The following is a 25,937-nucleotide window of genomic DNA, read 5'->3' on the forward strand; positions in this document are numbered from 1 at the left end:
ATGCCTAGTCTTTCAAGGAACTTTCATGTGGGTCTCCATAGTGGTTGTACTAACTTACAATCCCACCCTCAATGTGTAAGTATTTATTTTTCTCCATATCCTCACCAGCATTTATTATTATTTGTATTCTTGATGCCTGCCATTCTAGATGGAGTGAAATGAAATCTCTGTGTTGTTTTGATTTGCATTTCCTTAATTGGTAAAGATGTTGGATATTTTTTTCATATATTTGTTCTCCCTTTATACTTCTTCTTTTGAGAAATGACTGTATAGTTCATTTGCCCCTTTATTAATTGGACTTATTCTTTTGGTGCTAAGCATTTTTAGTTCTTTATAATTTGGGTATTATTCCTCTGTTGAAAGAGTAGCTACCAAAGATTTTCTCCCACTCCATAGGCTTTTTATTCACACTCTTAATTGTTTCTTTTTGTGGGCAGAAGCTTTTTAATTTGATGCCATTACATTTATTAATTCTGATTTTATTTCCTGAGCTCAGAATCTGCTTTTTAGTAAGTCCTCTAGGTGGTTGGTAGGTGCATAAATGTCTGAGTAACACTGCTTCAGTGTGGGAGTCCATGTTCATATTTCACCTGTCCTCCAATGATATCCTTATAGAAAAATCTCCCCAGTCTGGAGTCTAACTTAGGATGATACATTGGGTTTAATAATTGTAATGTCTCTGTAGTCTCCTTCACTTTCAAGTAGTGTCTGAGTCTTTGTCTTTCGTGACATTGGCACTCTGGAAGTGGAAAGGGAAATTGTTTTATAAAGTGATCTTTCATTTGGGTATTCATGATTAGATTGACTATGTATTTTAGGGAGGTATATAAATGACGTTGATTCTTTGGGCATCATAAAGGAGGCACTTGATACTGGCTTGTTTAATTATGGGTGAAGGTACTTTGGTGAAGGTGGTTTTCTGCTTACTTATCATAGTGTAGCTAAGACCTCCAAATTTACTATTGTAAAAGAACCAGTTTCGTTATTATGATTGTACAGACAGATTCAGACAGTGCAAGTGAGGGGAGCTTGTCTCTGTGATGTCTGGGGCCCAAGCTGAGAAGTCTTGAATGACTATGGACTGGAGTCATCTGAAGACTTCTGTACTCACATCTGGTGCTAGGCTGACTCAGAGACTAGGTTCCCCTGGGATGGTTAAGCATGGATTTACACGTCATCTTCATGTAGTGTGGGCTTCCTCACAAAAATGGCTGCTGTGGGACTCCAAGTGAGTCCCAGAAAACAAAGGGGAGGCAACAGGCTTATGACCAGAAGTCCTATATTTCACTTTCTTATATGATGATATTGAAGCAGTCATGAGTCTGCTTAGATTCAGGGGTGTGTGTGGGGAAGCTTTGATGCCACCCCAGATTTAAAAAAAAAAAGTGTCAAAGAATTTGTGGTCATGTTTCAAAACTGCCACAGATGGTGCTAGATTTCTTGATTGTAAATATACCTATTTTCTCTTTGTAATTAATAGTGATCCATTAGCAGATTTCCCTTGAAAATTCTACTCCTCAGCAAACTGTCACTTGAGTTTGAACATTGACTCTTGCCTCTTCTACAATTATTAGCTGGGATTTAAATTATGTGAACATCTTAATATGATTATCTACTGATAATGATAACAGTGTTGGCTTCTTGAACTGCTTCCCAAGACAGAGGTAAGCATGTGTGACCCATTGATGTGAGTGCCAGACGCTGGATTATTAGGATGTTAACAACAGTTCAGATGAAGAACTTTTGTTCTCCTCTGTGGTTTTGTGGCTGTTTTATTCCGACTGTTCTCTTTCCTTCCAGCTAAAGGAATATACCTTAACAATGCTCCAGTTCACCCCTCATCGTGTTTGAAATCTTTGTGTCAAAGCTGGTCCTAGACATGGGTGAGGTAAGGTCAGTTGAGCAAAATATTCCCTTTTGCTCTTCCAACACAGCTACTATGGTAGAGCATCAGCGAGCTCCAAAGTGATGAACAGGCCAAGAATCTAAGCGGTAGCTGTCATTTCTTTTGAGGTTCAGGAACTAGGTAAAGTTTATACTTTGCATCATATTTGAGACTTTTTAAAATGAGTCGTGCATTTACATGAAAGGGGAGGCTGGTATCTGGTTCCTGGATGTGTGAGTTTCCCATACAGGTAGGTTGGCAGGAGCAATGATTGGAATGGTGAGCTGTTTGGAATATTTTAAAAATATATTTATGAATATTTTTAAAACCCCTAAGTGGATGATAAAGTCTAGCTGAGTCCTAAAATATTTAGAATTCAAATCTTGCCCCAAAGCGTAGTCTTTATAGATGTGTATAGCAGAATCACATCTCGGGTATAATTGAGGATTGGTCACTGGTAACTCTAGGAGCCTGAGTTCCTGATGTAGTTATATAGAACTGATTAGCCATGTTATTCTTTCAGACAAAATATCACAAAGGAAAAAAAGACCCTGAGGAATAGCCAACAAAATTTTAAAATATTTTTGTGTGGGATAGTGGGTGGTTTTTAATCTTAAGAGTTCTTTTGCATTTTTGAACATTTCTACAAGGCATGTAATGTATATTAGTTATCACCTTTGTGATATGAATAGGATTTTATTTTAAAAAAGAAAAGTCTAATTATTCCCATAAATTGTAGAAGTGGAGATTAATTTAAAAGACCTATGATATTCCATTCCACTCCCACACTAGTGCAGCCTCCTGTAAAGTACCACTGTTGACCACGTTCAGAACGTGGTCTTGCTTTAAGGCATTTTATTGGTGGCATAAATGAGTGTTGCATTATATCTTAAATATGTGGGCCATAGCAGCAGGCATTATGTACTTAGAGAAGGTTTCTGACAAATACCTATATGTGCCCTCAGCAGATGTTTTCTTCACTGTGATTAAAATTCAGACATTTCCTTTTGGAGAATTAATAGTTCCATGGCTTAGTTTTTCTTTCTAGGGAACTAATTATTCCACCCTGGACCTAAATGACCAAAACGTCGTGACTGTATACCTAAAGGAAAATATGGGTCATCTTGACAGTTGTGTGAGGTGATGGGTCAGTCAGTTCTCAATGTGTTTCCTTCTATTCAGTTGAAAGTTTCTCAAGTGACACTTGAAGACAATTCTTTTTATCAGAGCTCACACGAGACTGGAGATTGGGTTTTTTTTTTCTCCTTGGGGTCCCCCAGGTCTTTGGGGCTGCAAATTGTAGGCTACCTGGGTTCCATCATCTGTGCTGCTGTCAGGACCCGGTGGCTTCCAAGAGAGCTTTAAGGCCTAGAAAGAGAATGAAAAAGAAGAATGAACCTCAAGAGAGGTTGTGACCAGAACTGAAGGAGGAAGGACAACCATCAGCGTGCCTGATGGTTGATGTAGAGCATATTTTGTTAATGTTATCCTAGACCTTCACTGCTGAAATGTGAAGTTCTAGTTTGCAAGTGAGCAAAGGATGCACTGAGGAAGCACTCTAGCTAGGCATTCACTTTTTGCTCAGGGAAGGATATTTGTAGATACTTTTGGGTTATGAAAGCCAAAGATGCAGCTGTGTTTAGGAAAGTGGCTTCTTCTGACTTTGGAAAGTGTCTGCTGCGCTTCCCAAATGTTTGCAGGTGCAAATGGCTAAAATTGCACCTGGAGTGTTCTTAAAAGATTTGCAAATCAGAAAAGAACATTTTGTAATTGGGAATGTATGTTCTTACCATGTGTATAAGAGTGATGTGGCTTTGGCTTAATCTGGAGAGGTTTTCTTGTATAGATTGGGAGAAAAATTTTAGCTTGTGAAAATTGCTGTTTGGTTTTCAGCATATTATCCGCTATTTATTACAATTCCCTTCTCTGGTCTTTATTAAACACTGTCAGGGCACCCTAGCTAATGAGTAGGTAGTTCTGGAGTAGGTAGTTCTGGAGTTTGTACCATTTTAAAAAGTCTGATAAAAGTTGTTTACAAACCTCTAAGGTAAAAACTAAAGTCGGTGTCACTATTGTGTGAATGCTACAGAAATAAGTTTCCCCTGGAACTTGGGCATGGGTTTGAAAATGTCTGTTAAACCTAAAAAATTGGAAAGGAAAACAAGAACTCTACCAACTTTTTACATTCCCAAAAGTGTGCACTGCTCTTTGTTCTTTCTTTTTATTTTTTTTAAGTTGTAAATTTCAAACCTGAAGTTATTTTTCCAAATCATGGGTCTGTGAGATGAATGACTATAGGAATAGGAATGTCCCTTGTTCTTCCTTCTCTAACTTCCTGGCCAATCTCCTATGACAGTGGAAAGGGCCCCTACTGACAGGAATCTAAACAGGATTCTTAACATACTCCACTTTCTGTCCCAGGGACCTAAAGTACATATAAAAGCTCTTTGAGGAATTGTACCAGTTGAACAAGGTCTCCTCAGAAGACGAAGCACATTCTCCCTTGGCATCCATGGGGGATTGGTTCCAGGATCCCCCAAGGTACCAAAATCCATGTATGTTCAAGTCCCTTTTATAAAATGGTGTCATATTTACATATAATGTGCACACATTCTCCTGTATAGTTTTAACAATCTCTCTTTTACTTATGAGACCTATTACAGTATAAACGATATATAAATAGTTATATTGTACAGTTTAAGGAATAACGTAAAAAATGTACATGTTTAGTACAGTGGCAATTTTTTTTCCTGAATGTTTTCCCTCTACAGTGGATTGGATCCATGGATATGGTACCCATGGGTTCAGAGGGTCAGCTGTACATGCGTGAAGCATGCTTTGTTGGAGAGAAATGGTCTGAGCCAGTAAGACGAGAAGTGGTTGACATTGAAGCCCTGGTCTGGTAGGACCCGAGTCAGGCACTGTCTAGTGGTATGAGTATGAGCAAATCTTTAGCCTCAGCTTGCTTAACTGTGAAATAAAGGGGTTGGCTGAAGTGATATCCATGATACTTTCCAGCTATGAAATTTTGAGTTGTAATGAAACAGAACCAACACAAATCTTTCCAGCCTCAAGCCTTAACCCAACTGGTATTTTGCTGTCAGTCTCTATTATCAATTTTAGTGACATGTTCCAGAATAGACCCATATTTAGTCAAGGGGTAGTGCTGACTCAAGGACAGACAGAAACAGATTTTCAGTGGTCTCTGTAATGTTGACGTAGTATCCAAACTCTGAAGTGAGGTCGTCAATACAAGTTCAGGTTACCTTGGAGCCAACTTAGTTGCACAACCCCAAAGTGATGCATATTTGTCTAAACACACTGTAGACTCTGAAACTAAAAGTAATATTCAACCACTTTGTAATTATGCCTTTTAGAAATAAGATTGAATGTTTGATTTTTCCATCATTCTTTTGTTAAGTTTCCTTTAGTGAGTTTGAATTGATTTCCAGCTATCTTCTGGATCCACCCCTGTCTGCTTATGGTGGTCAAAGTTCTGTGAGATAGGACATCACCAATGAGGACATAAGATGAATGGGGCTTAATATGACTGGGTGGTATTATAGACAGTGTACCCCAGTGACAGAGACATGTGCAGTGGAGTCAGGAAATCTGGTTGAAATCTTTGGAAGTCAGGGACTTGGTATGGAGGGGGGGCATATTGCAAGTATCCAAAAATTGCACTTACCATTTTTAGAGATGCCAGAAGTACACAAACATCTTGACAATCTTCTTATCACAGCAAAGACCAGTGAACTCTTTTGTAGAAATATTTTTGCAAAAAACAATGTCCTTATCTGCCCTTAATTTCCCTGATCCATACTAGTAATTCAGTTGAATCAAATTCTGCAGGTTTGAGTTGGGTACCAGTGCAGAATTTTTGGAGACCATCCTTATTTCCTGTTTTCTGCAAAGTGTTTCTGGCAAAAGTGATGTAGTCGTATCCACATGGGGCCCCTGGTGACAGGGCATGAAGGGTTTGCAAAGGGATGTGTACATATGGCTGAGTCCCATGGGCATGTGCATCCATTGTGTTGCATCTGAGGATTCTGAGACTGTGAGCAGCGGTGCCAGACTTCTGTTTGTGCTGGCACTCTTTGGAGACCTGAAGAAGCAGGCGCTTCCTTACCTGACACACCTACGCATGGAGTTCTGTTTTTTGTCATTAGGTTGTTTGGCTTGAGTTTTTCCTTCTGTTGTGAATAGGTAGATGTGTGAAGATTTTACCCTGAAAAGAAAAAAGTTTAGCATAGACTTGATGTCTTTCTTCTTGGTATTGCTTAAGATGTTTTCATCTGCCCTCAAATAAAGGGAATGGGAGAGGCAGGATGCTAGGAAAGTCGGGGGAGAGGAAAGCAGCTCAGAGGTCTGAGTGATAAGAGGAATTTGCATCTGGGCAGTCTAGAACTGGGAACTCTATTGACTTTAGGGATGGCATACGTCTAGACAGTGTAGAACAAAGCAAGCTAAAGGTTGACTTCTAGAATCTGATTGCCAGAAAATGGGCGCACATTTTAAAGTTAATAGTTTTAATGTTTCCTCCTTGTTCTAGAGGTAAAAAGAGTGTCCTTTAAAATCATTGCTGGAGAAAACTCCTAGGAGAATATGGAGCTTTATAGCTTAGAAAAACCCAAACAGACTTTAGAATTGACGACAGAATGCTGGAAGACGAGGTGAACCTGAAAGTTTGTGTGTTCCTAGAGCATCTGGAAAAGCCTGGTGCAGCCTGGTGGGCTTGTGACCATATTCCCCAGTGTCACTTTTTCTGAACAGATGTGAAACAGTACCGGCTGGTGATTTTTTTTTTCCCTCCTAACAATTAAATTTTGTTTGTGTCATAAACTATAATTTTTTTATAGTTTGGCATCAAGGGCTTGGGAATCAGTTGAGAGCCTTGGGCTGATTGGTTAAGTTTTGAACTTTTCTTATGTGGAGTGCGGGGAATGGAACTTAACCTCAGAGTGTGTTGAGAGGGTTCCAAGTGCTTTTAAGTAAGTCTGCACTCAATAGGTATTTATTAAATGTTAAATGTATTAAGTGCAAAAAATATATAAACTTAAAAATTTAGTAGACGAAACACCCCTTTTGTCCTAGCTGACTTAGGGATCATGAAATATGCCCTATTTGTTACTTTTCTTTAGCTCACTGCTTCATGTTCTTTTCCAGAACACTTTAGAATAATTTGGCTCAGATCATTGAATTTGGAGAATATTCAAGATCTTAAAAAAATAAGTAGTGAGCAGAATAATGAGGATCCAAATTTTTTTTTTATTATTTTCTGTAAGTGATGATATCACTAATATAAATAGGTACCATGTATTCTGGTTGCTGTTTGTCAAGTGCTACACTGAATATTTTGTAAGCATTACCTTATTTAATCCCTATCATAGCTCAAGATGTAGGTGTGATGTCCTCCTCATACACATGAGAACTTATATACTGTGTTAAGAATTATGAGTAAGCTGATGACACTTCAAAGCCAGGACAGCACTGTCTCCAGGGAGCATCTGTGACTTAGTTACCTGTACTAATCTGCGGAACAGTGTAGCTCTCTGTGATGCTGATGGCATACTGACCATATTGAGGTGGTGGTTGGTGGTTAGAATCTTTGAACTATGGTATGCCTAACCAGAACGTGGGATGATCCAACAAATTGATTATGCTCAGTGACAGTTTTTTTGAAATCATTTTTCTGGTATTCTGATTTTGACTTTCATCAAGACAGCTGTGAAATGACTGTTCAAATCAGTGTTTCTTTGCCTTGGCTACAAAAAGAATGACCTGGGAGCTTTAAAATGTAAACCAAAGAAAACAGAACACAACAACCCAAAGTCTAGTCCCCATTCCCAGATATCCTGGTGTAAACTAAACAGCTCCTGGAGTCTTCTGGAGACCAGCCGAGTTTGGATCCAGTCCTGGGTTCTGGACTGAGGAACCAGGAAGGACTCGGATCAGTCTCCTGGGAATGTTAGTCACAGTCCTGCACAGCCTGGCTCTGCAGACTGGAGCTACCTCCACACCTCACTCCCTGCACCTTTTCCCCAGATACTAACATCCCAAAGTGCAGGAGGAGGAAGAGGTTAGCATGTGCCATCTCAGCATGATCTTCCAGAAAGTCCTGCTAATTTTTCTAGGGCTTATTGATGCTTTGGATGTCCTGAATCTGTGTATTATTTGGTTTCCTATTCTGATTATCTCCCAGAGGCATCTGACATGTTTGTAAAAGCCAACCATAGATAAGTCCTGGAGTTTGGTCACAGGTGCCATTTTCTTTCAGGGGAATTATGTAGCCATTCTCTCTCCTTCACTGTTCACACTTTCTTCTCATTGAATTGCCCTCACTTTCCCACCACTCAACTTTCTTTAACTCGAACAATGGCAGATGGCTGTAAATCCAACCATGGACAGTTGTGTAGGCAGCAGAGGATGTTTAAGGCAGATAACTCTTTTGCTATTTGCCAGAGTGCCCTATTAGAACATGGCTGCCGTGGAAATATGGTGTTAGCAGGTTATCAGTTGGAGCAATAAATTAGATTTTCACTAGCAAATATTTGTCCACAGTAATTTATAGCATTTTTTTAATTCCATTTACACATGAGGGGGCAGTGTGGTACTATAAAGCAAATGCTCTGTTAAAATTGCTTATTTTTATTGGTACATAATAGTTTTTAGGTGAGAACTTTCAGATTGTGCAATTAAAACTCCATCATCATTAGTTTTTAAACATCCTGACCCTGTGTAAGTGATACCTTCATTCTTATCACAGGTCATGTGCCTGTTTTCATTAAATGAATAAGTGATTATGTCCTTACAACACTGGGCTATTTGTGAGGTGCCTTTTATCATGAGTTTTATGTTTATGTTTTGTTATAAGCTGGCTGAATGGCTTTCTGCCATTCCACCTGAGGAATGTAAGCTGTTCTCAGATGCAGTGTCTATTGGGTGAATGTTTCTGATATATTTTATTTCTTTCTGAAGGCTGAAGGGTGTCCAGTGTTGTTGGAAGCCAAGCAAGGTCTATCATAAATCATCTCAGTATGATAGACTTTCCTTTATGGCACTTATTACTTTGCTCCAAAGGGAAAAAAATTGCTAAGTAAAGAAGCAGCACATTTTAATTAATGTTATTGTTGCTGATCTATGAACCACACTGTACATAAATCAAGGTGCTAATGTTCTAGGTTTCATCAATGGAAGGGGAAATTATTAAGAGAAGTTGGAGGGGATTAAATGAATTAATAAAATCTACAAAACATTTTATGAAAAATGTAAATAGGAATCCAGAAAGGTAATTTCATAAGCACAGGCTATTTTAAAACGTGTAAAAAATATTTGCAGTCGGATGTTTCTGTTTGTGTAGTTTGAAAAAAATCGAGACCAGCATTTTGGCATAAATATAACCCTCTGAAAATTTAATGGGATATTTGTTTTTAGTGTTGTAAACTGGCTACTTCCTTTAGGAATGGAGAGCTATGCTGTTGTCTATTCCTGGTAAAAATAATTTGCTTTGCTTAGTGTTAGGGGAAAATTTGGAAATATTTGGAAAATTTGGAAATATGGTTTGCTGTTTGTATTTAATGAGAATTTTTCTTTTGAAACCTTCTATTAAAAAAAGTAAAAGGTTTCTGACCTATTCCCCAAATTTTGAAGGAATGGATTTTGGCTTTGCTCTATTGTGACTGAATTCCAAATCAAATGTTGTTGGATGCTGGTTTGCTGTAGCAATACACAGGTTTCTGTTCATGGACAACAACCGATGTCTTTTATGCTTTGATGGCAGATTTTTCGGACCTTGCCTGACACCACATTTCCTGAGCCCATCTGCCTGTCAGCTTCACCCCCAAACGCTCCACCAAGGCAGTCCAAGAGGCAAGGCCAGAGGACCAAGAGACCCGTGGCTGTTTATAATCTATGCCTCGAGCTGGAAGATGGTAAGACGTTCATTATATTTTTCTGCTTGCCGGCATGTTGAGAGTATAGCATATCGGATGTCCTCAGGGCAGGCCACAGCTTTCTGTCCTCTGTGTTTTCATTTATTTTTCCCTTAAGATTATAATTTTTGAGATTAACAGGGAGGGCGAAGCTGTTTTGTCAGGGAGAAAAATGCAAGTTTCAGTTCTGTGTTTGTCTTTGTCATGCACGGTTCTTTCTTTTTTTTTATTTTTAAAAGACAGCTTAAATTTCTTTTTTGGGAGACTTGTGTGACCTCCTGTGAGGTTACATAACCCTGAGACAAATGGGAGGGGAACTAAAATTAAAGCAGATCTTTTATGTGAGGAGCTGGTAAGCGTCTAATGTTAAATGCGTCTAGATTAAAGGCAGAGGCCACCACGGCACTGGGGTTTCATGGCTCTTGTACCCAATTGCCTGGCTGTCTCTTAAGGCAGAATTCTTAATTGTCATATGGCAGGTGGCAGATCGACCCAAGTGGACTAGGCTGCAATGGGACTTTGCAAGTAGTGATTCTCAGGACCCATCCAAGCTTCCCTATCCCAGCTAATCCTTACTATGTCGCCACATTGTCTCAGTAATGCTAGATCACTCCGTTTTTAAAGAGAGCCTGGAAATACGAATTTTCCGTGTTCCATGCCAAACAAGACTGAGCCATGTAGCGGCCACCAGTTGGTGCTTTGTAATCATGTGATTCTCTCTGTGGAGAACAAGAAAATCCTGGTCCCAAAGCCTGAGTTTTTACCTGTTGGCCTGAAACTGACTCTCATCAAGGGACTTTTCCCACTTCGAGGCCATTTCCTGAATCTGAAACTAGCCACTCCCCAACACATTTAAAAACTATCTTTGATTTATTCACCTTTTGAACTACTGAGGTCATATTGGTTTGGATGTATGGGATGATTTTCAAAGGGAAGAAGGGGATGATGAGAATGTGAATCATAAGCAGCTACAAATTCAAATAGCCAAAGAGTTAATATCCAAATATCCATGCAAGGAAGTGACTCAGAAATATCTGTAGGGAGACCCAGAATGTCCCCTATAGTAGCACCGGGGGACTGAGACCTTCTGCTGTTCTTTTAAATGGCTTACAGCCTGTGCGTATGAAACAAATATTAGTTTTACACCCAGATAGTTATTTTTCTGAGGAAGGGATATGAATCATTAAAATCAACTTTTAATTTCAGAACTTCCCTTCAGACATTAGTTTTTGCTTCTGATCTCAGCTTTTTTTTTTCTTTTTTTTCTTTTTTTTTTTTTTTGGTCTTTTTCTCACTTTTCACTCTTCTTCAACAGAGTTGCTAATAAGGAGTAAAACTGACTGGTTTGAATTGCACCTTCTTTTGCATCTCACCTGTTCTCTGGTAGAAGTGTTAATAAATTGTGAAATAAGCAAATGTCAGAGGGTGGGAGGGGAAAAAGAAATCCAGAAGAAATGGAATCAGACCCAAGTTGACTCATCGACCCCTGAGCAAGCCAGGATTGACTATTTCATAAAGGAGATGAAAGGAGGTACCCAAAGACATTTATCTTAAAATCACGTCTACATGTTTGGGGTATTCTAAGGAATGAGATCATAATATTTAATCATATTTAGGGAGGTACTAGTATTTTGGTTGCTGGCTTTTTAAATAATTATTGATGGCCAAAATAAATCTGTATTCAGTGCACATTTTCTGGAAAAATCAAGATGGTATATAGTCATAGCTTTTATGTTTTTAGGTGATAATTTTATTTCCTTCTTCGGTGTTAGAGATCCAGCCAGGGCCTTGTGTATTAAGCAAATGCTGTACCACTGAGCTACACTCCCAGACTTGCTGTAACAATCATTTTCCCCCCATATTTTAATTTTTTAAAAATTCATTTTAGTTATACATAATATTAGGGTTCATTTTGACATAATTAAACAAGCATGGAATATAATTTCCTCTAATTCAGTCTGCAGTACTTCTTTCTCTTCCTCCCTCTCCTTATTCCTTTTCCTGTATTTAGTTTTTTTTTTAATTTATAGTTTTTCTATTTAAATTTTGTTTTTAATCAGTGCCTTGTGGATATACATGAAGGTGAGATTGACTGTGGTATATCCATATATGTACATACAAAAAGCTCAGTCAGATTCATTCCACAATTCTACCTTTTTCCCATCCCTCCTCCCACCTCCTTCCTCTCTCAATCCCCTTCCTGGATTCCACTGATCTCTCTTCTGTTTTCATGGAACTACCCCCACTCCACCCCACCCCTCTTTTACTTTTCCCTCTGTTTTGGCTCAGCTTCCATATTGGATGTAACAATCTTTAAAAATTATTTGTTTTAAAGGGAACAAATGATCACCATATACTGAATTCCTTTACTCTTTTTTATTTTTAAGTTGTAGATGGACACAGTATCTTTATTTTTATTTATTTATTTTTATGTGGTGCTGAAGATTGAACCCAGTGCCTCACACTTTTGAGGCAAGTGCTCTACCACTAAGCTACAACCCCAGCCCCTTTAATCTGTTTTAATGTTAATTATTTGATGATGTTTGATCATGTGTTTTGTATTTTATGAAAAATTTTATAACTTTATATTAATCCTTGATTTCAGTCTTGATTTTTTTTTTTTTAAGTTGTCAGAATCAGGAAAATCCATGAGTTTGGTCATGGAGTGATTTTATTTTATCTTGGAAGTCATAAGATAATTTAAAGCAGCTAAAAACAATTATCACTCCACCTTGAGGTTAAGCTTTTGTGAAATTCAAGTTGTGTAAAAAGAGGTATTTCAGAGAGAAAATAAGTAAGGGTCTGTGTTTTTCCACTGTTTTGCCTACTCTAAAAATACTGGGAGATCAACGGAGAAAGATGGAGAATATACTTTCTGAAAAGAAGCATAAAGGGAAAAGATACTGAAACATGATTCATGTTATTAATTGTCATTTAGCATATTAAAAACTCTGCCTCCTTAAAAAGAGAGATATATTCTTGTTACTGAGACCGAATTTTTTTTAGTAGCCCTAATCTAATTTTTAACACTAGTTAAACATTTCAAAAATGTAATCTTTGTTGGTATGTTTTCTTTTGATAATAGTAAAGTCTCTTCCCATGTAGACCTAGTTTGGGTGAAAGTATGCACATGGCCAATTTTGGTAATTTTTCCAAATTTTTCTACTTGATGCAAGTTTGATAGGCAATTTAAATGCAGCTATATCCTCGTCCCCCATATGACTCAGTACAACCCATGACAAATGGATTTTGCTTAAAAGTTTGGCAGATTATCTGCCAGGTTTCGAGGAACTAAATTGCATGACTGGAGATTATCCTCATCCCTGTGATTTGGTTACACACGTGACAGTCAAGTGAAGTGGTTTGTGGTATGTTATTTCTTCTACCTTGAGTATGAAACTAGTGATGTACCAAACAGCCAGTCTTGGAAAACATGCAGAATTAGTTTAACAGTGAAGCAAATCAAAAAGTTATTCGTGAAGAGTCAGCAAGCCTGTTAACATGAGCTGCAGGAAACAGGCCTGGAACTTGAGAATGTGTGTTGTCCTGGAACAGATAAAACCTTTGCTGTGAGACATGATTTTGATTCTGCTTCATTGAGTCCCACCCCAAGTTGAGAGATGACCAGTTTAACTGGAGAAACTTAGCATGATAAGGACTTTAACTGGTCTGGGTATGTTAATCCATACTGTGCATGCTCACTATTTATGTTGTGTATGATTAAATAATTTAAACTTCTTAAAAAATAACTTAAAATTCTAGTTATTTAAGATCTTTATTGATGATTAACATGAACCACAATGGATATAGCATCTAGCTAGCTTCTTTAATGAATGCAGCTATTAAATCTATACTGAGATTCTTTTATTAATATGTGGACTCCATATTGTTCTGTTCATGGAGCATTTAATAACCTCATGAACGTCAAAGCTGAGTAGATTTGTCTAAGTCAGGTGTGAAATAGACAAATATATAGTAGGTTACTCAGTGATAAGAAGATGACTCAAAATCAAGGTTTGCTTTTCATTCTCGGTTTACCCTTCTGCATTTTTATTTCCTTAGCCTACCCCAAATTTGCATCTTTACTACCTCTTATGAAAAGAAACTATTGTGTTTGTTGTAATTTCCTCAAATACAAGGGAAGTCCATTAGGTCATATGAGAAGAAAGTGATCTTTGCTATTTTTCTTTCGTGGCAGAAAAAAATTTTAAGCTATGGTTTGGGGAGGGGTGGAGAAGATGATTACCATCTGAATTTTTGATTAAGTTCTCTTTCTTCCTTTATACTAGGTCTAATTTTAAACCAAACTAGGCATTTATAGGACTAGTTTTTATATGTATCTTCTTGTATATAATTAGGCATTCTGTGCCTATCTTCTTTTGTACATGATATAACAGTTTACTTATTTAGGCAACTTTAAAAACTCTGATTTCACATGGGCTGAAAACAAAATTATCTTGCAAGCCAATTGGCATGATTTAATATTATTCTAGTGTTGGTCTCTCTTGGGTACCGTTGGGTTGGCACTTTTAACATTTGGATCAGGAATGTGCTAACTGTGGCACATTTTGTTGAACATGTGTTATTGTAGTCCTACAGCGTGGCAGATACCATGAGGAGGGTACAGAGACATAAGCAAAAAGGAAAATGCTCACTAGGATTGAGAGAGAGATGGATGAACGACCAAGTGTGATCCTTTCCTTGTGTTCTAAGTAGGATTATATCCTGATCTGGATCAGTCTCCAAAATCAGAGCAGGAGCCAGGCACAATGGCCCACACCTGTAGTCCCAGCGCCTCAGGAGGCTCAGCTCAGGCAGGAGAATCACAAGTTCTAGGCCAGTCTTAGCAAATTAGCAAGGCCCTGTTTCCAAAAAAAAAAAAAAAAAGGGGGGGGGCTGGGGTTACGGCTCAGTGGTTAAGCACCCCTGGGTTCACTCCCCAGTACGTGAATAAATAAATAGGTCAGGGGATGTAGCACAGGGGTGAAGTGTCCCTGGGTTCAATCCCCAGTACAAAAGCAGGGGGCAGGAGGTGAGCAGAAAAAAAAGTAAAGTAGGACAAAAAGTCGCATATAGATGTCCTTTTAGCCTCAATAATATTGATTTGGTACTTTGAGTAATCACTGAACATTGAAGTATCACATGTCAAGAGTAATGCTGATGATATAAATTTACTACCTTAGGTTGGCTGAAAGAATCTGGTTTAATTGTGACTCATGAACAAGAGAATAGAAAGCATGCTACTGTAAGGCCTTATGAATTGGAGTTTTTCTGCCTCTCTTATTTGTTAGTGGTTTTTAGGGTACTGGAAACTAAAATGGAATATCTACTAAGGAACTTTTATAAGATCCCCATCGTGCCACACCACGTCTCCTTTAAGAAGTTCATTTAAAAAAATTTTTTTTTTTATCCTGTTTGTCACTAGACAGTAGAATATGAAGCAGTTTGGCAGCAGGTGCCTGGTGGCAGGCTGCGGAAGAGAGGAGACCTCTGAGGAGGGAGCTCAGAGCTGTGGTACATATAGGGTCAGGTTTAAAGTTTCTTTGAACTGAGTCATTTGGATGTGTCTGGGAAAGGGCTCCAGGTGGAGGCGGGTGGCTAACCCAAAAGAAGACCTGAGACAGTAGAGAGCAAGAGCAAGGTGAGGGTGAGAGGAGGTAGCCTGACAAGAAGGGCCAGGGCTGACACCTTCCTTAGTGACAGGTGACAGGGAGTGAATGGGCGGGGAGAGCCTGGGCTGATGAATGTGTATTCTTATTCCTCTCAGGCACATTGGTCGTGCTCTTTAAATATAGTCTGTTAATGCAGTCAGGTAATGACAGTATCTGCTACTGAGGATGGTTGAGAAGGTGATGGTGGATAACATGTTTAGCACCATAGTAAGCACTCAGATATTGCTCTTCAATATTACTCTCAGAGCCAGAGTGCCTTATAGCAAGGAGCAGGAGCCTTGCTATAAGCACCGACTGTTTGTCAGCAGGGGAGAAGAATTACCACTGTTTTTTCAAAATATTTTTTTAGTTGTTGATGGACTTTATTTTCTTTATTTTTATGTGGTGCTGAGGTTCGAACCCAGTGCCTCATGCATACTAGACGAGCACTCTACCACTAAGTCACAACCCCAGCCCCAAATTACCACTTTTTGATGATGATATTTAAGAAGACTTAAACTGACTTAACCTGCCTGTAGGAATCAGGAAGGCTACAGTAAAAGGCTGGTCAAGTTAATTTAGGCTTAGGTGGGTGTGAGTAGAATTAGTACTAGGAAGGTAAAATAAAATGGATGGCTGGGAGAGATGTTGGGACTTCTTAACTGACTAGATGGGGAAATGAAGGCAGAATCAGAATGGATGTCATCAGCTAATGTTTAGCTCATATGGGACTTTCTCCTTGTGTTTAGGCCTTCATTTTGGCCATGAATTTTTGTTTTTCTTCAAGTTGCAAACCATCTTTCCATCGAAAAGAAGAAAGTGTGTATTTTGTTAGTATATTCAATACATGTTCTTATTGGATTTCTTACTGGAAAACAGGTTTAGTGAAAACAGTATAAAAAGTATTGGTTTAAAGAATGTAAATGGAAGGTCGGTAGAAAGAGAAATATTGAATAAATATTTTAATGTTATTAAAATGTCGTCTTAGAGAAAGGATAGCCTCATAACTATAAACAAGGAAGAGCTGCTTATTTTCACAGCTCCGTCCACATTCATCCATAGGCTCATTGTAAAGCAGAGGCCACCTCTACCCTGGGAGACTCTTACTTCTATCAAGTCAGGGAAGGACAGCTAACATCCAGAGCAGCTATATGCTCTCTAACTTCAGTTCCCAAGGAAATACCTTTAGAAAGTCCCTCCTTGAACACAGGCTCACCTGTCCTCACCCACATGTTAGCAGGACACACAAGCAGGGGGAGAAGTGTGAGGAAGACCTCATAGTGCCTTGGATTTGCTGTGCTACCCTGCAGCTATCAACGCTTCTTCATAGACATATCTGATCAGCTTGACACAGAATTGTCATCACCCCATCTTTTTCTTAAGCTCGGAAATCTTTCTTCTCCCCGTTCTTTTTTTTGCATGACATTTCATGGGTGGGCTGTGGATAATAGCTTCCTGAGTGTGAAGGCCTCTTGACATCTCTGGGGAGCATGTTCGGATTCCTTGACATGGAATTATTGTGTTATGAAGTTAAATTCAAGACCACACTTGAATCCGTGACAGTATATGTAGACAGATTATTTCTTAACTCACTTTTACAATGACGAGATCAATGGGTTAGAAAAGGCAGCCAGAAATTCAGGGCTGTAATTGAGTTGTGGCGTGTCTATAAATCGTGTACCGCGCCTCCCCACACGGGCGTCTCCCAGAGCCTCCCCTGGAGCTCAGCCCCCCGATGCTAGTGACAAAGCAAAGGCAACTTCTTTTGCGACTTCCTGTATAATCTTAACTATGCTGCTGTGTGGGATGAACATTTCCCCCTCTCTCAGGAGGAGAAAAACTTATTTAACGCCTTAAAAAATACATAGCTGCGTCTGTGGTGAAAATAAGTTCATGGCAGGTAACTAGAATTTATAGAAGAGAGAAAAATTCTTTAAAGCCTGTCTCCCTGTGGAGTGGGGTTTTTTTTTCCCCACTTCTAATAGCTTTTATTTTAATTTCGACTTCTGAATTCAAGCAGCTGTCACTCTCTTTATAGCCCTCTTTGAAACTCTTGCAGCGTAGGAGGTAGCTGGGCTGTCTAAGAAACATCTTTTCAAACCAACCAAAGTATTGTTTATCCTGAATGAAGAAGAATTTTTTAAGGCTGTCAAGAGTGACTGATTTGAAGGGTTTTCTTGGTAGCCAGGAAGATGAGCAGAAATCTTGAAGGGGAAGGTATTATTTCAGTGTGGCCAATTCTGAGTGAAAAACTTTTATGGACCATGATAAAAATGACCATGATATCAGAGTGTTGTCTACAGTTAATACAACAAAGAAAACCCATGGCTGATTCCTGGTGGCTTCGTGCATCCTTACCAGCTATGGGGAAAAAGCAGTCGTGCAAGATGAAGTCAACCACAGAGGCTGCTCCTCCTGTGTTGATCACGAATCGTCTCTGGTTGGCTTTCAATAGCTTCAGCAGCATCTTTGAAGCCAGGCTCCTTGTGAAGGCTCGTTCTGCTTTCTGTGGTACTCTGTGTGCCTGCTTGCAGCATAATTTTCAAGTCTGAAATGTATTTATGGTCATGATTTTATTTGTCTCTTCGGGTCTCAATAGAAACTGATTGCGTCTCCATTTGTTATCTTGGTTCCCTTAATGCAATAACACAATATAAAATTCAGAAAGTTAGAACAGTGTACGGTTGTATATTACTCTATTAAACACCAAATATTGTTTCTTAGCAATGTTTATGAAGCTCAGGTAATCCTCAGAAAACTCCTATAGGTTATGTTGTTATCCCTGTTGAATAGTTGAGGAAACCAAGGCACAGAGAGGTCAGTGACTTCTCCATATCTCACAGCTGGTCAGTGGCAAAACCAAGATGGAACCTAGGTCATCTGGGTTCTTAACCTGCCTGCCAGTGTGCTAAATGCTAGTCGGGTGATCAAGGGTCTTTTCTTCCGTGAAGTTAGCAAATATTCTTAGTTGTCTCTGGAAACTTTTGAGAGAAATTCTATGCATCTTTTGAAATAAACAACTACAGGTTGAACCATGTAGTTTCACTTTTTTATTCTCATGTTGATTTATTTTTAAAAGGGGGCGGGGCTTGAGTTGTAGCTCAGGGGTAAAGCACTTGCCTTGCATGCATGAGGCACTTGTTTCAATCTTCACCACATAAAAATAAATAGATATGATAAAGATGTTGTGTCCATCTGCAACTAAAAAAAAGAAAGAAATGACTAGCTTTGCTGTAAGGAATTCAGAACTGAGGTCTTGATGCAGGAGAGAAAGAAGGAATTGCGGGCAGTGGGCATGGTTTTTAAGGTGGGGCCAATGCACTGTTACAGAGGTGGGCCCACCAGGAGAAAAGCAGGTGCTTCTTTCTATGGAGAGGTGGGAGGAAATGAGCATTTAAATTCAGTGATATTCAGTATTGCACAAGTATTTTTACTGTGATTTATGCCACACCTACCTAAGTAAACAACATCTGGTCTTGGGCTAGTTGTAGTGAGGATGGCTCAGGTAGCTGCTTGTTAATACATTTTGAGAATTGAACACAGTCAGAAATTTGAGGCCTGAATTTTTCTGTTAACTCACCCGCACACTTTTTTGGTCTGTTTTTTTTATGTGTGTGTGTGTGGAGGGGGATACTGTTTATTCAGCCTAGGGGTGCTCTGCCACTGAGCTGTATCCCTAAACTTTATTTTAAGAAAGGTCTCACTAAGTGGCTTGAAATCTCACTAAGTTGCTGAGGCTGGCCTTAAACTGGGTGATCCATCTGCCTCAGCTGCCCGAGTAGGGATCACAGGCACGTGCCACCATTCCAGCACCTCTCTTTTCTTTACACAATTGTTTTTAAGTAGATAAAACTTTCCCGGATTTGACAAAACAAGAAGTCTAGAAAGACATAAAATGGAAAGATTCCATACCATCTTATGGGCTCAGTTCTTGCATCTGCAAACCAGATCTAAAACCGCTGAAAATAATAGGTTAAGCCATAGAAAATCACCATCTTTTAGGTCCAAAATTATCTAATGTCAATAATATCAAGTTTTTTTTCTTTACAGTTTTTAGGTCAAAAATAGTAAAGCATTGAGAATTTCATGCGGTTCAGCCTATGGTTTCTGAAATCTGTTGAGTTGAGATCCAAACAGGATTTTAAAACTACCATCATTACTAAGGCTGTACCAAGTGAAACTGCTATCTGTATAAATCAGAAATGATTGAGTTATCAGCAGTTACACACGGTTCAACTTCTACTTTCATATGTATCCTCCTGGAATTCTTGGTATGCGTATGTATATGTGAAAGAAAATATAGCTCTAAGTCCTTATTTATCATCTTCTATACCCAAGAGCTAGATCTCTACTTTAAAAAAAAAATCATCTATTTTTTGTTGCTTTTCCTGTCGTGATAGAGCTTTCCTCTTCTTTTTTTTTTCTGAGCTGTATAGTATTTTGTGCATTCTGTTATACATATGTACTTATAAGAGGTCCTTGAGTTCAATAGCCTAGCCAAACAGTTTCCTAACTAACCAAACATTCACTTTTAGTCTCCCAATAGTGATAAAAATGTTCCCATAGAAGTAATATACATAAATGCTTTTGAATGAAAACAGAAAGGTACAGAATTGTCAAAATAATCTTTAAAGAAAACACTATGTAAATCCATGTATAAGCATAAAGCTCTGGATAAATGATCAGTTATAACAATAGCTTTCCTTAGAGGATAATAATCTGCTGATTTACAAATATATGTCTGTATTTCCTATTTTCTATAGTGATTACTGTTGCACATATACACACATGTAAATATGGACTGACAACATACATACATTCATGTGCATGTAAATTACAAGTTTCATTTTAGCTCTGTGCTTCTTGCTTGGTGAGTTGGATATGAGTTTAAGATTTTGAGGTAGAAGGAATAAAAAGCAGAGCCATAGAAAGAAAGGGTATGGTGTCTTTCTAGATGAGTTGACCTGGAGAGAGAGTGTGGGCACCACATTGAGAATGACCAGCCCTTAGTGCTTAGTGTTTTCCTGTTAGACTTAATGTACCTGTCACCTTTTACCCAGGCTTCTTTCTCAGAGTAGCATTGTCCTAACATTCCAGGATCCCTATTATAGGAAATACTTAGGCAGCAAAGAGTTTTATTGAATGGTAGACTTATTTGTGGTTGAGTTTGGATTTAAACAAACCTGGATTGAAATCCCTGGTCTCCTCTTGATGACTTTTATGATCTCAGCAAATCCCCATGTAAGCCTCAGGAGTTTGGGCAATAAAACTTTGACATGTGTTTTGCCAAGAACAACTGAGTTCATGGATGCAAACCCCCAGATATGTAGTAAATACTAAGAATTTGAGCTTTTACGTTTTCTCAAGGGCCTGACATCAAGTAGGAGAGCTTCAATTGTACTTTCAGATTGGTATTCTTTCAAAGAAAATGTAATTTGATCTTCTGGGTTGTTGTCCTGCATAACACCATGTTTAATGTTTCCTAGCATCTCAGTCTGACAGTTGATGATAATTTAACTTTCTTTAGATGAGAAGAACAGCTAGGAGCACAGGATAGGTAAATAGCTAGGACTCCAGCCACCCTCATTGTTGAATTTGTCCGGAGTTTGTTCTGAGCATAGCACTCCCAATTTCCTGAGCTGTCAAAGTGGCAAGTGTCCACAGAAGTTTATGGAAGATGGGTTGATTGAGGATCAGCTTCCTAAGGATAATAGTATGTTGTTAGATTGTTTTGCTTGTTGATGTAGGCGGAGATCTCAGTCTCTAAATAATGCCCCAGGACTGTGATTATGATATAAAACTGCTCTCTGCTTTACCAAGTAAGGCAGTTTGCCTTGACTTCTGTTGACATTGCAACTGAACTGGTATTTCTTGCTTTGTAATTGAATTGTTCCTGCTTTTCATCAACCTCTGCAAGAAGTGGAGGTGGCTCCTTGAATTGTAACCCAATGCCCATCAGCTGGTGGTGTGACTTTATAATGGGGTCTGCGTCTCTTGTCATGTGATTGATGATAACACAGCCAGTTCCCTCATGAGCTTTTCCTAGCATACACTTTGGACATGTCTTAGTTGTCCAGTGGCTTTTTTTCCTTTTAAATGTTTATTTTTTAGTTGTAGTTGAACACAATACCTTAATTTATTTACTTATTTTTTTGTGGTGCTGAGGATCGAACCCAGGACCTCGCACGTGCTAGGCAAGCTCTCTACCACTGAGCCACAACCCAGCCCTGTCCAGTGGCTTTTTTAAGGCAGGCTTTATGCTTCACTGTTTTAAATCTTTGGGCAGTACAAAATGCAATTTACTTTATTAGCTTACGGCAGTTTCATTGCATCATTTCCGAACTTCATATGATGTTTTAATTTAGAGCTCAGAAGTTGCCTTTTCTCTTGGTCAGTGTTTTGGGGAGGGTCCAGATCCATGTGTAGTTTTGGTTTGGTGCTTTTGGCATTGGGGGGGGGTGGGAGAAGCTGTTGCCCAGAGAGTCACATTTCCTTTTCCTACACACAATTTCAGATAAAGAAATCCTATCAGAAAAATGAGATCTTATATCCCATCTGATTCAAATGTATGATATGTCAAGGTCATTGTACTGTCATGTGTAACTAATTAAAAAACAAATAAAAAAAATCCTATGACCCACGTGAATTATTCTCATCCATCTAGTGACTGCCTCTAGTCTGTATGTTATTTAATTTCACTGCGGTTCCCATTTTGGCTGGTCTTACATCATGAGAGCAAAATGAAGAGAGGAGAATGGGGACATTTGTCCCCTACTGAGAGTGGGAACTGGGGTAAATGGGACTTTAGGAACCTCCCTTCCACTTGGCAGCTATAACCCGCGTTACAGAGTACCTCCTCCTGCTGAGAGACTGGCGGCTTCCTTCCTTAATGGGCGGTTGGCAGGGTTAATTTCTTCATCCCCTTCCCTTTTTCCATAATGTAAGAGGTAAGGAGGGTTTTCTAAACTGTTTTCAGTCATCATTTACCACCTGCTTCTCCATGGACAGTAAAGCAGAACTTATTTGAATGGATTGGATTCAGGGTTGGATTCACTTTCTAAAGAAAGATACCCAACATCTTTCTAATTTAGAAGTTCAGTCTTTAAGTCAAACTTAGATCGCCCCCCGCCCCCCCGCCCTTAAACTCTCTTTATTTAAAANTCTTTATTTAAAAACTTGTTTACTTAGGAAACTGCATGTTTATGTGTGAGTAGGTACATTTTGAGGAAAATTTAATGTATGAGATAATGTATGAGATAATTCTCCAGCCCAGATTTTGAGGAGGATGAGAATAACTAGTCTGGCCTGAAAAATCTGGAAAAAAAAAAATCTCTGAATTTTATTTTTCATCTGACTTTGGACTCTTTTTTTTTTTTTTTTTGGGCTAGATCTTACCTGTTTGATGTCACTATTGATAGTGCTTCATAAAGAGAGTTTTCTTACTTGGTTCCCAGATCATTTTAGTTTAAGTCGACTAGCACATGGAAGATGGAAGAGGACTACTAGGTTTTCTTTGGCTGGCGAGGTGCTAATTGGCTTTTGGATCTGACATGGCCCTTCTCAGCCATGCTGCTCACACACTGCTCTGCTGGGCACCTGTCATTCCATTTGTAGACTGCAACTTCAAAGGTCATAGGACTCCATGGCCTTCTGGTCCAGCCAAGCATGGTTGAAATGTGAAGAAACAAGCCTGACTTGTTTTCAACAGCCATGGAATGGGCTACTTAAAGGAAGTCAATCTTAGATGGCCCAGCGAGGACAGAGAGATTGTTCTTCTATGCTGTGTGGGTGTGGCCTTTGCTTGTGTCCTTCATTCTCCCAGTAACTGTGGGTATCTGGCTGCCTTGGTTTCTGCAAGTCAATAATTAGGGTGGTGCTAGGGCTCCGGACCAGATGCAAAAAGAAAACATTGAGCGACACTGCAGTCTTGCCTTTGGAGCAATAGCAAGTCATGGGAAGCTGTTCTGGAGGTCATGTTGCTTATCAGAATTGGATATCTTGTATGTTTCACTGTTCACACTTACACACAGCCATTTGAATATCCAAAGATGTCATGATGTGCTTCTCAGACTTGGGTAGGAAGAACAAGGCCGTGGACAAATAGAACAACCTTGGATGTCCTTGTTAAAAAACAGAATACCATGCTAGATGTGTCACTGTTTTGGTCCAGTGTGACAGTTCTAAGATGTCTTGTTTCCTATGAGTTGAGTGGATGCCATTACCTGGTTTAGCCACATTTTAGGAAGTAGCACTGCTTGGTGACCCTTCTCTTTCATGCACTGGATCTTTAAAGAACAAATGGTAGGGATGTCCTTTGATCTCTATCAATTTTAAAATTCAGTTATTGGTCCCCACGCCATCGATTATGTTGGCTGACGCTTCTCGATAGCTCCATGACAGATTTAACTTTAAACAGGTCACCTCCACATTGGCCGTTCAATGTTAGATTTCATTTACAATGTCAAANTCTCCTCTGCAGATTTCATATGCCCCTCCCAGTTTCAGCTTTTCCCGGGGACTTCATTGCCTGAGCTATTGACCATTGACCACCAAGTCTTTGGCCCAGTCGTGTTTGTCATTGAGGTTTAATCACATTTTAGCAAGCAGCACAACTTGGTGCACAGTATATCCAGCTTTCATTCTCACCTTCTGAGCCCTCTCCAGAGGTGGAACTCAAGCCTAGATTTTCAAGTCCTCAGGTGCAGCATCAATACAACAAACGTGCCATCTGGGCAGGGCTGAGACATTCTAAGCAAGGGATTATAGGTGATTACTGAGTGGCCCCATGAGAAAGATAAGAAATGCAGGATGACAGGCAGGTGAATCTAGGCACAAGGGAACAGGGGCAGAGGTGGGTGTTAACCAGAGCTGCTTTGCTCATCCCCTGCCGGGGAAGGTCTACCCAATTTTGGTTGAAGCCACTGTCAAAGATAAAATAGATGTTTCTTTGAGATTCACTTCTGTATATTGAGTTTTTATATGTCAGATCATGTTTTTTCTTCAATTTCTACAGTGATCTTGGAGATATTCTTCTAAAAGTTTTATGTGCTACTAAATAATAAAAGAAATCGTTAAGAATATTAGCTTTTCATTTTATGGAGTAGCTTGTGTGTATTAATTACAGTGTACAAGTAATCCCTGTTGAGTGAGTATACTAAAATATAGAGACACCATATTTCAGTGAATTCTCATTTCATTGAGAGTTCAAATTGACTGAATTTAATTTGAATATTTAAACAGTCATGATGACTGTTCTTTGACTATCAATATTTAGGAAGAATGTCTATTTAAATACGGCATAAAAATGTTCTGAAACTTTCTTGTTTTAAAACTGTAAAGTTCTCTTTGGCATTTTTTCCCCCTGTCATACAAATCTTAAGAAATGTTTTTATTTGAAGATTTCTTAATTTTTATTATGATTTCCTTTCTAACCATAGTTAGGTTCTCAATGTAAGAAATTGTAAAATAGGGCTGGGGTTGTGGCTTAATGGTAGAGTGCTTGCCTGGCACATGTGAGGCACTGGGTTCAATCCTCAACACCACATTAAAAAAAAATAAGTAAAGGTAAAACAAAGAACTTTATAGAAAAAAAAAGAAATTGTAAAATATATTTTTTATTAGCTATTGATTATTCTGCAAGTCTGGCCTGAGAAGAGAATTGACATAGTATTCTTTTCAAATTTGAGACTGTCTAGCCTTCCTTCAAAAATATTCCATGCATTGTTGAAAAGTGTGTACATGATTATTGGGAGTTGTGTGTGTGTGCGTGCGTGTGTGTGTACAAAATGGATCAGCTTTGTGTTGTTGGTTACAGACAATGTTGTTTCTTGATATTAGTTTCTGAGAGCAATGTGTTAAAACATCCAACTGCAGTGGTTGATTTTTCTATTTTTCCTTGCAGGTCTGTAATTTACTCCTTGAGGCTATATCATTAGCTGCTTCTTGCTTGATCATCTTATTCATTAAACTGCATAAATGACCCTCATGTCGTTTATTAGGGTTATAAACTTTGCTTTTGGTTGAGATTCCATAATATATTCATTTTCTATTGTTCAACCTTTCTTTGTCTTTTCACTTCAATCATGTTCCTTATTGTCAGCATATTATTGTATTGAAGAAATACATTTTGGGGGTGGTCTGGGGTTATGGTTCAGTGGTGGAGTGCTTGCCTACCATGTATGAGGCACTGGGTTTGATTCTCAGCACCACATATAAATAAAGGTCCATTGATAACTAATTAAAAATTTAAAAAAAGAAATACAATCTTTAAATGGTGAGTTTAACCCATTTTTATATATTGTAATTATCATTATGTTGGGATTTCTGGCATTTTGTATTTTTCATTTAATGCATTTTGATTTGTTTCTCCTCCTTTCCTTTTTATAAAAGCAAATGATGTTCTGCTGTTTCCCAGTGATGTATGTTCTGTTTTTTTTTTTTCCCCTAAAGTGGTTGTCCTTGTTTTGAGTC

General features: G+C 38.7%; 1 protein-coding gene across 1 annotated transcript in view; it reads left to right on the top strand.

Moving 5' to 3' along the window:
* Arhgap10 (Rho GTPase activating protein 10) overlaps positions 1-25,937 on the top strand; it is a 258,740-nt gene that overhangs the window by 200,124 nt on the left and 32,679 nt on the right. The window contains exon 21 of the mRNA XM_048813852.1: positions 9,666-9,816. Within this exon, the coding sequence (XP_048669809.1) occupies positions 9,666-9,816 (151 nt within the window). The remainder of the gene's footprint in view (positions 1-9,665; positions 9,817-25,937) is intronic.

This window comes from Marmota marmota, unplaced genomic scaffold (assembly GCF_001458135.2).
Source record: "Marmota marmota marmota unplaced genomic scaffold, marMar, whole genome shotgun sequence".
NCBI classification, from domain to species: Eukaryota; Metazoa; Chordata; class Mammalia; order Rodentia; family Sciuridae; genus Marmota; species Marmota marmota.